General features: G+C 48.5%; 1 protein-coding gene across 1 annotated transcript in view; it reads left to right on the forward strand.

Moving 5' to 3' along the window:
• f5 (coagulation factor V) overlaps positions 1-16463 on the forward strand; it is a 166967-nt gene that overhangs the window by 25631 nt on the left and 124873 nt on the right. The window contains exons 4-5 of the mRNA XM_070893456.1: positions 5828-6037; positions 15392-15547. Coding sequence (XP_070749557.1) covers positions 5828-6037; positions 15392-15547 — 366 coding nt within the window. The remainder of the gene's footprint in view (positions 1-5827; positions 6038-15391; positions 15548-16463) is intronic.

The raw sequence follows: 16463 nt of genomic DNA on the forward strand, positions 1-16463 counted from the left end.
GATGCTAAAAGGCTGCAGGGTGACTTGGACAGGTTAGGTGAGTGGGCAAACGCGTGGCAGATGCAGTATAATGTGGGTAAATGTGAGGTTATCCACTTTGGTGGCAAAAACATGAAGGCAGAATATTATCTGAATGGCGGCAGATTAGGAAAAGGCAAGGTGCAGCGAGACCTGGATGTCATGGTACATCAGTCATTGAAAGTTGGCATGCAGGTACAGCAGGCGGTGAAGAAGGCAAATGGTATGTTGGCCTTCATAGCCTAGGGGATTGGAGTTTAGGAGCAGGGAGGTCTTAATGCAGTTGTACAGGGCCTTGGTGAGGCCTCACCTGGAATATTGTGTTCAGTTTTGGTCTCCTAATCTGAGGAAGGACGTTCTTGCTATTGAGGGAGTGCAGCGAAGGTTCACTGATTCCCGGGATGGCAGGACTGACATATGAGGAGAGACTGGATCGACTGGACCTGTATTCACTGGAGTTTAGAAGGATGAGAGGGGATCTCCTAGAAACATATAAAATTCTGACGGGACTGGACAGGTTAGATGCAGGAAGAATGTTCCCGATGTTGGGGAAGTCCAGAACCAGCGGACATAGTCTAAGGATAAGGGGTAAGCCATTTAAGACAGATGAGGAGAAACTTCTTCACCCAGAGAGTTGTTAACCTGTGAAATCCCCTCCCGCAGAGAGTTGTAGATGCCAGTTCTTTGGATATATTCAAGAGGGAGTTAGATATGGCCCTTACGGCTAAAGGGATCAAGGGGTTATGGAGAGAAAACAGGAAAGGGGTACTGAGGTGAATGATCAGCCATGATCTTATTGAATGGTGGTGCAAGCTCGAAGGGCTGAATGGCCTACTCCTGCACCTATTTTCTATGTTTCTATGTTTCAAAGTCTCTATGAACAGCCTCCAATGCAAGTATATCCTTCCTTAAATATGAAGACCAAAACTGTACGCAGTACTCCAGGTGCGGCATTACCAACATTTACTTTAGCCACTCTTCCTTTTTATGTACCTGTAGAAGCTCTTCCTATCTGTTTTTATATTTCATGCTAGTTTACTTTCATAATCTATCTTCCCTCTCTATCATTTTTTTAGTCGTTCATTGCTGGCTTTTAAAAGTTTCCCAATCCTCTGGTCTCCCACAAGTCCTGGCCACGTTGTATGCCCTTGTTTTCAATTCGATACCATCCCTTATTTCTTTAGTTACCCACGGGTGGATATACTTTCTCTTACAGTCTTTCCTTCTCATTGGGATACATTTTTGTTGAAAGTTTTGAAATAATATCATAAATGTCAGCCACTGCTCATCAACCATCCCATATTTTAATCCATTTTCCCAGTCCACTTTAGCCAACTCTGCCTTCATACCTTTGTCCTCTCCTTTATTTAAGCTTGGGACACTGGTTTGTGATCGAACTTTCTCGCCCTCCAACTGAATTTGAAATTCAATCATGTTATGGTCACTCATTCCGAGAGGATCCTTTACTAGGAGATCATTTATTAACCCTGTCTCATTACACAGTACCAGATCTAAGATAGCCTGCTCCCTGGTTCATTCCGCAATGTACTGTTTCAGGAAACTATCCCGGATGCGCTCTATGAACTCTTCCTCAAGACTATCATGGCCAACTTGCTTTGTCCAATCAAAATGAAGGTTAAAATCGCCCTTAATTATTGATGATCCTTTTTTACAAGCCTCCATTATTTCTTGATTTATACTCAGTCCAACAGTGTAGCTATTAGTTCATTGGATGTGTTCGGGAGGGAGTTGGATATGGTCCTTGCGGCTGGGGGGGGGTCGGGGGTGTGGAGGGGGGAGGTGCTGGGGTGGGTGATCAGCCATGATCTTGAATGGCGGTGCAGGCTCGAAGGGCCGAATGGCCTACTCCTGCACCTATTTTCTATGTTTATTGTTAGGGGGCCTATAGACTATGCCCACCAGTGACTTTTTCCCCTTATTATTCCTTATCTCTATCCAAACTGATTCAACATCTTGATCTTTTAAGCCAATATCGTTTCACACTAACGCACTGATCTCATCCTTTATTAACAGAGCTACCCCACCTCCTTTTCCTTTCTGTCTGTCCTTCCGAATTGTCAAATACCCCTGAATATTTAGTTCCCAGCTTTGGTCACCTTGCAAACACATCTCTGTAATGACTATCAGATCATACCTGTTATGTTCATAATAATGTAATATGACTGGGTACAGTAAACGTGAGTAGGTGTGACCTTAGTTCCTTTATTCTAACTCCAGAGTGCTGGTACAGCATGGGAGACCTGCTTATATACAGTGCTCCCAAGGGATGCTGGGATCCCTTGGGACTCCAATATTTACGCCCTCTGGTGGCGGTATAATACATAGGGTTGCATACATAACAATACCCATTTGTATCGATTTGTGCCGTCAACTCACCTATTTTGTTACGAATGTTGTGTGCATTCAGATAAAGAGCGTTTAAATTTGTTTTTTACCAGTTTTTCCCTGTTTTGACCCACTTTCTGATTCACTTTTATGTTTATACATTCTGTCACGCTCTGGTTTTCATTTTCCCCCGGTGCTCCCTTGCTCTGTTGCCTTCTCCTTATTCTTTGACTTTTAAAATTTTTGCTCACCTGAACCCTCCACCCCCCACCCCCCCCCCCTGCCTTTCTACAGCCCTAGTTATTGGATTCGCCAGGACCCTAATCCCAGCATGGTCTAAGTGGAGCCCATCCCAACGGAACAGCTCCCTCTTTCCCCAGTACCGGTGTCAATGTCCCACGGACCAAAACCCATTTCTCCCACACCACCAGTCTTTGAGCCACGTGTTTCACTCTCTGATCTTATTTACCCTGTGCAAATTTGCTCATGATTCAGGTAGTAATCCAGAGATTATTACCTTTGTGGTTCTGCTTTTTAATTTGACCCCTAGCTGCTCATAATCCCTCAGCAGAATCTCTTTGTTTGCCCGACCTATGTCGTTGGTACCCATGTGGACCACAACAACTGGATCATCCCCCCCCCCCCACTTCAAATTCCTCTCCCGCCCAGAGGTGATGTCCTTAACCCAGGCAACACAGCCTTCAGGATTCACGCTCTCCACTGCACAGAACAGTATCTATCCCCCTAATGATACTGTCCCCTACCACTGCAACTTTTCTTTTTACTACCCTGACTTGAATAGCTCCCCTGTACCACGGTGCTGTGGTCAGTTTGCTCATCCTCCCTGCAGTCCCTGCTCTTATCCACACAGGGAGTAAGAGACTCGAACCTGTTGGACAAGGGCTGAGGCTCCTCCGTCACTCCATCCTGAATCCCCATACCTTCCTCACTTGTAGTCACACCCTCCTGTCCCTGACCACGGATTGAATTTGAATTAATTAATCTAATTGGTGTGACTGCCTCCTGGATCGCGGCGTCCAGGTAACTCTGCCTCTCCCTGATGTGTCGCAGTGTCTGCAGCTCGGACTCCAGCTCATCAACACTGAACCGAAGTTCCTCGAGTTGCAGACACTTAACACAGATGTGGTCACCATGGACCTCAATGGGGTCAACCAGCTCCCACGTGCTGCAGCAGTGACATGTTTTTAAAGTACAATAAAAATTGTACTCGCTCTTAACGACCCTCGAAAGATCATTAAACTTTTTTCGACACTGCTTCCCACTCCTGTCCACTGTGTCTGAGGCAGAGACCTCAGCAATTTCCCTCCATATTCTATTAAAAATGGATGGCAGGGGTCTAGATCCACCCTGCCGGTATAATTCTTGCAATCTCCTCTCCACAGCCCCCACAAGAGCTTTGTTAGCCTCTTGAGAAAATCGGCTGGCACGCTCTCTGCTATCCTCCTCCTCCATGATCAAAGTTGAATTATAGAATGGCTGATTCAGCCCCTGGTGTACTGTGCATGCGCACTGTTATACCCTGAATTAGAGTTTGCGATTGGACAGTATACCAGAAGCGTGGGAAGAAGAAAAAAATTTGTACATGCGCAGCACAGCCGCTTTTTTTTTAGGGCTTGACCTTTTGGCTCTGGTGCACAAAATCTGTTGTGCAATGCCGGAGTTAGCGCTAATGTTCGTCGTGAACTTTAATTTGGCGAAAGATGCACGCTCTGGCGCGAACGCTAACCCAACGCTAAAATTTTGATTTTGCCACGATTTGCACCTGGAAACGGGAGAAATCGCAAAAAGCCAAAAATCCAACCCCAAGTATTGGTCAATTACATGCAGGTATAACTCCCACATGAAAGGGATCCTCCATTGTGAGCATGCACACAGATATAGATGCCTCAGCAATTAAATGGTGCTTCAGTGACTATATAGTGAAGGTGGGAAATAAGAATAGGTGAAAGAGAGGCTCAGAGATGGACGGTCAGGAGTTGGGGGAACATGTACTCACTTTCATCAGTCGAACGATGTCGTTCAGCCTTTTGCGGCATTAGCTGGCGGTGAGGTCATGAATGGAGGTCCCCGACACCTCCACTGCTATCTCTCTCCATGCATTCACAACGACAGCGCAACTGGGTCTTCCTGTGACTGGATACAGTACTCGCCTCCTTCCCTCTACAGCTTGGACGAGGGTCTCCAGTTCAACATCCGAGAAGCGGCTGGCCCTCCTTAAAGCTCTTGCATTAGCCATTCCTTTAGAAGCACCAGAGACAATCTCAATGCTCGGGGCCTAATCGGTCAGTCCACCCCCACACTGCTGCAAATAACCCGTTCCCGCCACCAACATGGCACCGCTCTTTTATTCCCCCCAAAGTGCTAAATTTCGCTCTAATGACCACCCCATCCATTGCACGCCCATTTTCCATACCTCGGGAGCCTACTATCAGCAAGGGCAGACATCGACGATGAGGTCCAACACCGCCTCCAGTGAGCAAGTGCAGCCTTCGGTCACCTGAGGAAGTGTGTGTTTGAAGACCAGGACCTCAAATCTGACACCAAGCTTATGGGCTACAGAGCAGTAGTGATACCCGCCCTCCTATATGACTCCGAGACGTGGACCATATAGAGTAAACACATCAAAGCGCTGGAGAGGTACCTCCAGCGCTGCCTCCGCAAAATCCTGCAAATCCACTGGGAGGATAGACGCACCAACGTCAGTGTTCTTGATCAGGCCACCATCCCCAGCATCGAAGCACTGACCACACTCGACCAGCTCCGTTGGGCGGGCCACATCGTTCGCATGCCCGACTCGAGACTTCCAAAGCAAGTGCTCTACTCGGAACTCCTACACGGGAAGCGAGCCCCAGGTGGGCAGAGGAAACGTTTCAAGGCCACCCTGAAAGCCTCCTTGATAAAGTGCAACATCACCACTGGCACCTGGGAATCCCTGGCCCAAGAATGCCCTAAGTGGAGGAGGAGCATCCGGGAGGGCACTGAGCACCTCGGGTCTCGTCGCCAAGAACATGCAGAAACCAAGCGCAGACAGTGGAAGGAGCGTGCAGCAAACCAGACTCCCCACCCACCCTTTCCTTCAACAATTGTCTGTCCCACCTGTGACAGAGGCTGTAATTCCCGTATTGGACTGTTCAGTCACCTGTCCAACTCACTTTGAGTGGAAGCAAGTCTTCCTCGACTTCAAGGAACTGCCTATGAAGATGATGAATGCACGCCAAAAAGCAGTAGGTGCGCCCCCTTTTGGGTGGAAGGCAATTTCGGCTCCAAACTCTATGTATAGAATGTCCATTTTGGAGCTGGACCACTGACTGAATGTAGTAGTTAAAGGTGTTAAAGTTAAAGGAAATATTTTTTTTTAAATCAAACTCCCCATAATCATGCCTGTATTCTATAGTACAGCCTGTGTATGAAACATTAACCTTGTTTCTTTGTATTTGTTTAGGATTCTTCCATGAAAACAGATTATTCTTTGAAGACAGAAAAGAACCTATTGCACCACTCCAAAAGCATACCTATAAATGGATGATCACAGAAGAAGTAGGACCAACATTAGTTGATCCTCAGTGCCTTACCTACACCTATACTTCTGATATTGATGTAGTAAAAGATAGCCACACAGGATTGATTGGAACTCTACTCATCTGTAAACCTGGTAATTCATTTCTTGTCCTCTTATTGTACTTGTGTTGGAATATTTACCTATTACCCCTTTGACATGCATCCCTGGATCCATGATGCCCTGTGCAATTTGATGGGCAGGACTATGGGAGCTATGTTGCTGGATCTCTGATCACCTAACAGTCATTAATCCCAACACAGTTTACCATCCAGGACAACGTTACTGAGATTAGCAAGCTAGGGGAAGTCCAAAAGGGAATGCCAACTGAGTGTCCTTGGCTCTTATGCTTGAAAGTCTTTAACAATAACAAATTGCATTCAGATAGTATTTTTAACATAGAAAAACATCCCAAGGTGCTTCACAGTGGCATGATGAAATTAAAATGGATGCCAAGCCACAGAAGGAGATATTAGAAGGAGTGACCAATAGCTTGATCGAAGAGGTCGGTTTTATAGAAAAAAAAAGACTTGCATTTATATAGCGCCTTTTACGTCCACTGGTTATCTCAAAGAGCTTTACAGCCACTGAAGTACTTTTTGAAGTGTAGTCACTGTTTTATTGTAGGAAATGCGGCAGCCAATTTGCAAACAGCAAGCTCCCACAAGCAGCAATGTGATAATGAGCAGATAATCTGTTTTAGTGATGAGTGTGGGATATATATTGGCCAGGACACCGGTCATAATTCTACTGCTCCTCTTCGAAATAGTGCCATGGGATCTTTTACGTTCACCTGAGGGAGCAGATGGGGCCTAGGTTTAACGTCTCATCTAAAAGACGACACCTCCAAAAGTGCAGCACTCCCTCAGTACTGCCCTGGAGTGACAGCCTAGAATTTTGTGCTCAAGTTTCTGGAGTGGGACTTGAACCCATAACCTTATGACTCAGCGCAAGAGTGCTACCAACTGAGCCTCAGCTGATGGGTGTCTTAAATGAGGGGAGGAAGTAAATGGGGTATAGGAAGGGTATTCCAGAGCAAGGAGCGTCAGTGGCTTAAAGAGTAAAGGGAGGATGGAGAAGAGGCTATAACCTGAGGAACGGAGAGTTTGGAGGTACAGGAGGTTTGTGCAATGGAAGAGGTTACAGAGATTTGCATGGCCATGGAGGGATTTCAACATGAGGATGAGATTTTTAAATTTGAGTCAATGGGGAACAGAGGGGATAGGTGAAAGGGACTTTTTTCTTTTTCTTTATTCATGCTTGGGAGGTTGGCATTGCTGGCAAGGCTGAGAAGGTAGTGGTGGGCCGCCTTCTTGAACTGCTGGTCGTGGTTTGATACAACCAGTGGCAGTCAAGAATCAACCACCTTGATGTGGAACTGAGGTCACATAAAGACCTGTGTAATAAAGGATTAGTTGGGTTTAAAATAATCCGACCGCTTTATGGTCACTTTTACTGATACCAGCTTTTTTTAAATTTACTGTTTTTATAAACTGAATTAAAATTCTCATTGCCATGGCGGCATTTGAATTTGCCGCTTTTGGATTATTAGTCCATGCCTCTGGATTACTAGTCCAGTCACTTAACCACTATGCTACCATAGCTGACTTTGATGTGAGGGTGACCATGTCAAAGGCTGTAGAGTTCAAAGAAGACAATGAGGGCAAGTGCACCATAGTCATTGTCACAACCAATGTTGTTCTTGACTTTGGTTAGGGCTGTTTCGGTGCTATGAAAAGGGTGGAAACCAGATTGGAGAGATTTAATGAAGGTTACTGTTATGCTGGCAATCTGTATCATACCGCCACCAGAGGGCCTACCTGTTGGAGTCCCAAGGGATCCCAGCATTCCTTGGGAGCACTGTATATAAGCAGGTCTCCCAGGCTGTACCAGCACTCTGGAGTTTAAATAAAGGAGCTAAGGTCACACTGACTGCCTACAGTACTCAGTTGCATTACTTTATTATGAGCAGAACAATTGGCGACAAGATACCAAACAACCACGTGAAAATCCAAAGAACTGTTGGCATCCTGGAGAAATTCTCAGAAGGGGACGATTGGGAGGCCTTCGTGGAGCGACTCGACCAATACTTCGTGACCAATGAGCTGGAAGCGGACAAGAACGCTGCCAAACAAAGGGCGATCCTCCTCACCGTCTGCGGGGCAACAACCTATGGCCTCATGAAGAATCTTCTAGCTCCGGTGAAACCAACAACCAAATCCTATGAAGAATTGTGTATGCTAAATCTGAAGGAGAGTGTTTTGATGGCAAGGTATCGATTTTATACATGTCAATGATCTGAAGGCCAGGAAGTGGCGAGCTACGTCACCGAACTGAGGTGCCTTGCAGGACATTGCGAATTCGATGGATTCCTGGAGCAAATACTAAGAGACTTTTTTGTGCTTGGCATTGACTATGAGGTTATCCTTCGTAAACTATTGACTGTTGAAACACCGAATCTGAGCAAAGCCATAACGATAGCCCAGGCATTTATGTCCACCAACGACAACACCAAACAAATTTCGCAGCATAAAGAAGTTTTGGCTAGTACTTTACACAAAGTAACATCGTTTTCAGGCAGCAATACAAATTGCAGAACGTACACGCCGGCAGCTGCATGACCTCGGATGACCCAGAGCCCACCATCAATCGTTAATGCGAGGCAGTTAACACCTTGTTGGCGCTGCGGAGGTGATCATCGAGCCCATCAATGCCACTTCAAACACTATGCTTGTAAAGGCTGTGGAGCAATGGGACACCTCCAGCGAATGTGCAGACGAGCTGCAAACCCTGCAAACCATCATGTTGCAGCGGAAGATCGATCCATGGTGGATCAGGCTGAACTAGAGACTCGAACCGAGGAGGCAGAAGTGTACGGGGTACACACCTTCAGCACGAAATGTCCACCGATCATGTTAAAAGTTGAACTGAACGGAATTCCAGTATCCATGGAACTGAACACTGGTGCGAGTCAGTCTATCATGAGCAAAAAGGCCTTCGACAGGCTGTGGTGCAAAAAGGCACACAGGTCCAAGCTTAGCCCCATTCATACCAATCTTAAGAACTTACACCAAAGAGCTGATTCCTGTTATTGGCAGCGCAGAAGTAAAAGTCTCCTATGATGGAGCAGTGCACGAACTCCCACTATGGATTGTACCAGGAGATGGCCCCACACTGTTCGGCAGAAGTTGCCTGGGAAAAATCCACTGGAACTGCGACGACATCTGAGCGCTCTTGTCCGTCGACGACGCCTCATGTGCCAAGGTTCTGAGCAAGTTCCCATCGTTTTTGGAGCCAGGCATTAGAAGTTTCTCGGGGGCGAAGGTGCAGATCCACTTGGTTCCTGGTACATGACCCATCCACCACAAGGCATGGGCGGTGCCATACATGATGCGAGAGAAAGTGGAAATTGAGCTGGACAGGCTGCAGCGAGAAGGCATCATCGCACCGGTGGAGTTCAACGAGTGGACCAGTCCGATTGTTCAGGGTCTCAAAGGCGACGGCATAGTCAGAATTTGTGGGGACTATAAAGTAACGATTAACCGTTTTTCGCTACGGGACCAGTACCCGCTATCCAAAGCAGACGACCTATTTGCGACCCTGGCTGGAGGAAAGATGTTCACCAAGTTAGACCTGACCTCAGCCGACATGACACAGGAGCTGGAGGAATCGTCGAAAGGCCTCACCTGCATCAACACGCACAAAGGTCTGTTCATCTACAATAGATGTCCGTTTGGGATTCAATCAGCTGCGGCAATTTTCCAAAGAAACATGGAGCGCCTGCTAAAGTCAGTTCCGCGTACTGTGGTTTTCCAGGACTACATATTGGTTACAGGTTGGGACACCATCGAACACTTGCAGAACCTGGAAGAGGTTCTAAGTTGGCTAGATCGCGTGGGACTCGGGTTGAAACACTCGAAGTATGTTTTCCTGATGCCAGAGGTCAAGTTCTTGGGGAGAAGAATCGCGGCAGACGGCATCAGACCCACCGATGCCAAGACTGAGGCCAACAAGAACGCGCCAAGACCACAGAACGTGACGGAGCTGCGGTCGTTCCTGGGACTCCTGACCTATTTTGGTAATTTCCTACCCGGGTTAAGCACTTTGCTAGAACCCCTACATGTGCTACTACGCAAGGGAGACGACTGGGTATGGGGGATATCACAAGAGGCTGCTTTTGAGAAAGCCAGAAATCTGTTATGTTCCAACAAACTGCTTGTTCTGTATAACCCATGTAAAAGATTAGTGCTAGCTTGCGATGCGTCGTCATACGGGGTCGGGTGTGTGTTACAACAAGCAAACGAATCGGGAATCTTGCATCCGGTCGCCTATGCGTCCAGGAGTTTGTCCAAGGTCGAAAGGGCTTACAGCATGATTGAAAAAGAAGCTCTGGCATGCATTTACGGGGTGAAAATTGCACCAGTATCTGTTTGGTCTCAAGTTTGAACTATAAGCTGCTCATATCGCTATTCTCAGAGAGCAAAGGGATTAACATCAATGTCTCTGCCCGCTTTCAAAGATGGGCTTTCACGCTGTCTGCATACAACTATGTAATCCACCACAGATCAGGCACAGAGAACTATGCTGATGCTCTCAGTCGGCTACCATTGCCCACCACTGGGGTGGAAATGGCACAGCCTGCAGACTTGCTCATGGTGATGGATGCATTCGAAAACGAAAAGTCACCTGTTATGGCCCGCCAGATCAGGACCTGGACCAGCCAGGATCCTTTATTGTCCCTGGTAAAAAAAAAAAACTGTCCTCCATGGGAGCTGGTCCAGCGTCCCAGCGGAGATGCATGAAGAGATCAAGCCGTTCCAGCGGCGCAAAGCTGAAATGTCCGTACAGGCGGACTGTCTTTTGTGGGGTAATCGCATGGTTTTGCCTAAGAAAGGTAGGGAAACGTTCATATGAAACCTACACAGTACCCACCCAGGCATAGTAATGATGAAAGCTATAGCTATAGCCAGATCCCATGTGTGGTGGCCCAGCATCGACTCAGACTTAGTCATGTGTGCACCAATGCAACACTTGCTCTCAACTGAGCAATGCACCCAGAGAGGCACCGCTAAGTTTGTGGTCATGGCCCTCCAAACCATGGTCTAGGATCCACGTTGACTATGCTGGCCCACTTCTAGGCATAATGTTTTTGGTTGTTGTGGATGCTTATTCAAAATGGATTGAATGTGTAATAATGTCTGTAAGCACGTCCACTGCCACCATCGAAAGGCTACGAGTCATGTTTGCCACGCACGGCCTGCCTGATGTCCTTGTCAACGACAATGGGCCGTACTTCACCAGTGCTGAATTCAAGGAATTCATGACCCGCAATGGGATCAAGCACTTCACATCTGCCCCGTTCAAGCCCGAATCCAACGGCCAGGCGGAACGGGCAGTTCAAACCATCAAGCAAAGCTTGAAACGTGTGTCAGAAGGCTTCCTGCAGACCCGACTGTCCCGAGTCCTGCTCAGCTACCGCACCAGACCCCACTCGCTCATCGGAGTTCCCCCAGCCAAGCTGCTCATGAAAAGGGCACTCAAACAAGGCTCTCTCTTGTCCACCCTGACCTCCATGATCACATCGAGGGCAGGCGGCATCAACAAAGCATGTACCATGATCATGCAAACTTATCATGCGATATTGAAGTCAATGACCCTGTATTTGTACTCAACTATGGACATGGTTCCAAATGGCTTGCTGGCACAGTCATAGCCAAAGAAGGGAGTAGGGTGTTTCAGGGTAAACTTGCCAATGGACTAACTTGCAGAAAGCATTTGGACCAAACCAAACTGCGATTCACAGACAGCCACGAGCAACCTGAAGAGGACACCACCAACTTCGACCCTCCAACACACACACAAGTGGCAACCGACATCATGGTTGACCACGAAGCTGAACTCACCATCCCCAGCAGCCCAGTGAAGAACCAACCAACTCTACCACACCTGCATTTGTTCGGAGACGATCGACAAGGGAGCAAAAAGCCCCAGATCATCTCATCCTGTAAATAAGTGTACTATTGACTTTGGGAGGGAGTGATCTTATGTATGTAACCCTAAGCAACCTGTACCATACCGCCACTGGAGGGCCGACCTGTTGGAGTCCCAAGGGATCCCAGCATCCCTTGGGAGCACTGTATATAAGCAGGCTGTACCAGCACTCTGGAGTTTAAATAAAGGAGCTAAGGTCACACTTACTCACTATCTACAGTACTCAGTGTGCATTACTTTATTATGAGCATAACAGCTACAAGTAATATACAGGCACCCTGCTCAGGTAAGCTGCCTGCTTCACTTTTCCCCCAATGCTCGGAGCTCTGCCTCGGCCACGAAAATCCAGTTGGGTGAGTCCATGATGTTTGGTACTCCGGCCCAGGACTTGGTCCTCTCCTTCGCGCTGGGCCCAAGTTTCGAGATGTGCCTAGAACGGCGCAGTCCCGACCTGGGCGCCCGTTTTTCGTGCCACAAAGTGCGCCTAAAAAAACTTCCAGATTCTCCACCTCCCTGCAGGTCGTTTGCAGCTCGACGCGGCGCAGCACGAGCTGTAGGGGGCGGAGCTAGGTCCCTGCGCTGAAAACAGTGCCGGGACCTCTGCACATGCGTGCTACAGTGAGCGCGCGTGTGCAGTAGCTCCAGTGTGGGAGGGGCCGAAGCACGCAGCCCCTAGCCCTGGCCGAATGGCCTCACTGTGGCTGCGTGAATAAGGCTCCTCCTGCTTCCTCCCGACCCGACCCGACCCGACCCGACCCGACTCCCGCTTCCCGTCCCCCGCCTCCGGACCGGACCCGACACCGACCCGACTCCCGCTCCCCACCGCCCCCCCCCCCGACCTGACCTCCCTCTCCCTCCCTCCCCCCCGACCCGAACCGAACCGACCTCCCTCCCACCACCCCCCCGACCCCGACCTGCGATCCCGACCCAACCCAACGCCACCTACCTGTAAATCTGGCCCGGCCCGTTCAGCCTCACTCCCCCATCTCCTTTTCTCCCCCCTCCCCCCATCTCCTTTCCCCCCCCCTCCCCCCATCTCCTTTCCCCCCCCTCCCCCCATCTCCTTTCCCCCCCCTCCCCCCATCTCCTTTCCCCCCCCCTCCCCCATCTCCTTTCCCCCCCTCCCCCCATCTCCTTTCCCCCCCCTCCCCCCATCTCCTTTCCCCCCCCTCCCCCCATCTCCTTTCCCCCCCCTCCCCCATCTCCTTTCCCCCCCTCCCCCATCTCCTTTCCCCCTCCCCCCATCTCCTTTCCCCCCCTCCCCCCATCTCCTTTCCCCCCCTCCCCCCATCTCCTTTCCCCCCCTCCCCCCATCTCCTTTCCCCCCCTCCCCCCATCTCCATTCCCTCCCCCATCTCCATTCCCTCCCCCCATCTCCATTCCCTCCCCCCATCTCCTTTCCCTCCCCCATCTCCTTTCCCTCCCCCCATCTCCTTTCCCTCCCCCCATCTCCTTTCCCTCCCCCCATCTCCTTTCCCTCCCCCCATCTCCTTTCCCTCCCCCCATCTCCTTTCCCTCCCCCCATCTCCTTTCCCTCCCCCCCATCTCCTTTCCCTCCCCCCATCTCCTTTCCCTTCCCCCATCTCCTTTCCCTTCCCCCATTTCCTTTCCCTCCCCCCCATCTCCTTTCCCTCCCCCCATCTCCTTTCCCTCCCCCCCATCTCCTTTCCCTCCCCCCCATCTCCTTTCCCTCCCCCCCATCTCCTTTCCCTCCCCCCCCATCTCCTTTCCCTCCCCCCCATCTCCTTTCCCCCACTCCTCTCCTTTCCCCCCCCTTCCTTTTTCTTCTCTCCCCCTTCTCCCCCTTTTCTCCCCCATCCTTCCCCCTTCTCCCCCATCCCTCCCACTTCTCCCCCATCCCTCCCACTTCTCCCCCATCCCTCCCTCTGCTTCCCCCCGTCCTCCCCCTCCCCCTCCCCACGCTGACAGACAGAGAATGAGAGACACAGACAGACAGACAGAAAGATAGAGACACACTGTGGGGGGCATCCCAGCACACTGTTGGAGGGCTTCCGGTGCTGCAGTCGGTAAGTAGAAAATGTTTTATTTATTGATTTAAAAAAAAAAAATTCTTCTTCATTTTTTTTGATTGATTTATTGATGTTTTTATCATTTATTATTGATGATGTCTCTTTATTTGTAAAACTAAAGTGTTTAATGTTTGTAAACTTCCCTTTAAACCCCCTCCCCACCATTCCCTACGCCTGATTTTCTAAAGTGTAGACGAGGTTTTTTCGAGCATACAAAAATCTTCACTTACTCCATTCTAAGTTAGTTTGGAGTAAGTTTTCACTGACGAAACTTTGAAAACAGTAAGTGGCCGGACACGCCCCCTTTTGGGAAAAAAAATTCTGTTCCAAAGTGAAACTGTTCTAACTGACTAAAACTGGAGCAAACTAAATGGCGAGAATTCCGATTTCTAAGATACTCCGTTCTACACCAGTTGCTCCTAAAAATCAGGAGCAAATCATGGCGAAACTTGGGGCCATTATGTGCTGCCTTGTCCTGCAGAAAGAGAGGGTGAGAGTTATGCAGTTGTTGTTGAAAAGGTAAGTGGAAATATGTAAGGCTTGTGCATATAGTACATGTGGTGAGAGGTGGCGAAGAAGCAAGGAGAAATGAGGACGGGAGGTGATGAATGTAAAGCCAAGAGTGTGGTTTGTGAAATTGAAGCAATGCTGGGAGGAGTTGATGATTATGTAAGTGCTAGAGTGTGAGCAGAGAATGCTATTAATATATGGTGTAAAGAGAGAAGAGTGTTTGGAATGAAGTGTTATAGTGTGCCCCTGTGATTGTATGCTAAGGGTGTGATGGAGGGAAGGGAATTGTTGAAATTAATGGGGAAGGAGTTGAAACGAGTGTTGCCGAGCATTGTTCGAGAGAAGTGAAAACCTCTATTCACCCTTGCAGCTTCTGTGAAGTAAATGGATCTCTTCCTACACTGAGGCCAGATCCGGTCAGCCACTTCTTTCAAGATTTGATGGATAGTGGCCCTGGGGCTGGGGAACAGTACCTTCCTCCTTTCCCTGACCGCCTCCAAATGGACCCACCAGTAGTCCCAGCAGAATTGTGTTGGAACACAATCTCGCTCCAAGATGTGCTTTCTCACTTTAAATAGGCCCAAATTGTGTGCTTAAAGTAGGGAAGCTGCCTGTTTCTTGATGTAATTGGCTGGGGAGGTAGGGAGGGATGCGGGCAGCTCATTAATCATATTGAGATACGGTCTGGGAGTTAAGATTGCCACAGATCGCTGGTGATATCCGGGTTAGCTTCCTGCTCTCCCTGCCTTCCTCCATTCACCTGATACAGGCCCCGAGTTAAAATTAATGTGAAGTTATTGGAAGTGAGGACTACCTTAACAGTTCTGTAGGAATAGAAGAAAAATCGAGTGACGTGCAGACTGTGCCAAGTATTTAATCAATCTCAGTAATGATGTTGTTCCTTTTTCTTTCTGTTTAGGCAGTTTAAATAAAAACGGAGAGCAAAAAGACTTTGCGGCGGAATTTGTTTTGCTGTTTTCTGTATTTGATGAAAGTGCGAGCTGGTATAAGTATAAAAAAAAGACTCCAATCAAAATGTATTCCATAAACGGATTTACAAATGGCAGTTTACCAGGTATGCACCACAAGGAGGTTATTTTAGGTCTGACAGAGAATGCTGAAATGCAGTTGCAGCAGATCTCAAGTACTTGGCATAAATGCCGAGGGTTAGCTGAAATAGCTGTAAAAGTGCTACTCCAGTAGTAATGTCATATATCATAGGCAGTCCCTCGAATGAGGACGACTTGCTTCCACATGGGTTCACAGATGTTTCAATGAATGACTCAATATTCCAGTCCTGAACGCCAATTGAGGGGGTGGAAGATGCATGTGCGTGGATTTTTTTTAACATGTGATGACTGTTGCACATCAGCCACCACACAGGCTTACAGAGCCTTTATCCAGTGGCAAGGGTTAACCAGGACGACTGGAGACCTGCTCTGCTGCACGGACCTAGTGCGCACACATATCGCAGTGTGGGCTGGCCTGTGCTGCCCCTGGGCCCTCAGCTCTTCTGGGCCCTGTACCCTCATTTGACACACCTCCGCCACGATCTCTCGCTGCTCCTCTGCCGCAAACATTCGCCGCACCTCCGCCACGATCTCTCATTGCTCCTCCGCCACAAAAACATTCGCCGCACCAAGTAATGTAATAGTGGGCTGGCAGCCTGTCTACATCTTTCCAATGTTACAGAAGGTGAACTTTGACATGAAGTAGATTACCATTGTGTAGCTCAAGATTCATTTAGCTTTGGACTATACTGAGTTCAAGAACAAAAGGTGGGTTTAATTTTGTCCCTGGCAAACAGAACTATAGTATTTCACCTGATGTCTTTCTGGGTAAATACACTAGAATTTCTATGGGAGCTTCTCCTGATCTCCCACTGTAACATCAGCAGAAGATTAGCAGAAACCTCGGAGATATGGTGTAAATGGCTATTTAAGCAGTTTCTCCAGGGTTTGCGCCGATCCTGCAATGAAGTTACAACAAGA

This window comes from Pristiophorus japonicus, chromosome 11 (assembly GCF_044704955.1).
Source record: "Pristiophorus japonicus isolate sPriJap1 chromosome 11, sPriJap1.hap1, whole genome shotgun sequence".
Classification (NCBI taxonomy): domain Eukaryota; kingdom Metazoa; phylum Chordata; class Chondrichthyes; family Pristiophoridae; genus Pristiophorus; species Pristiophorus japonicus.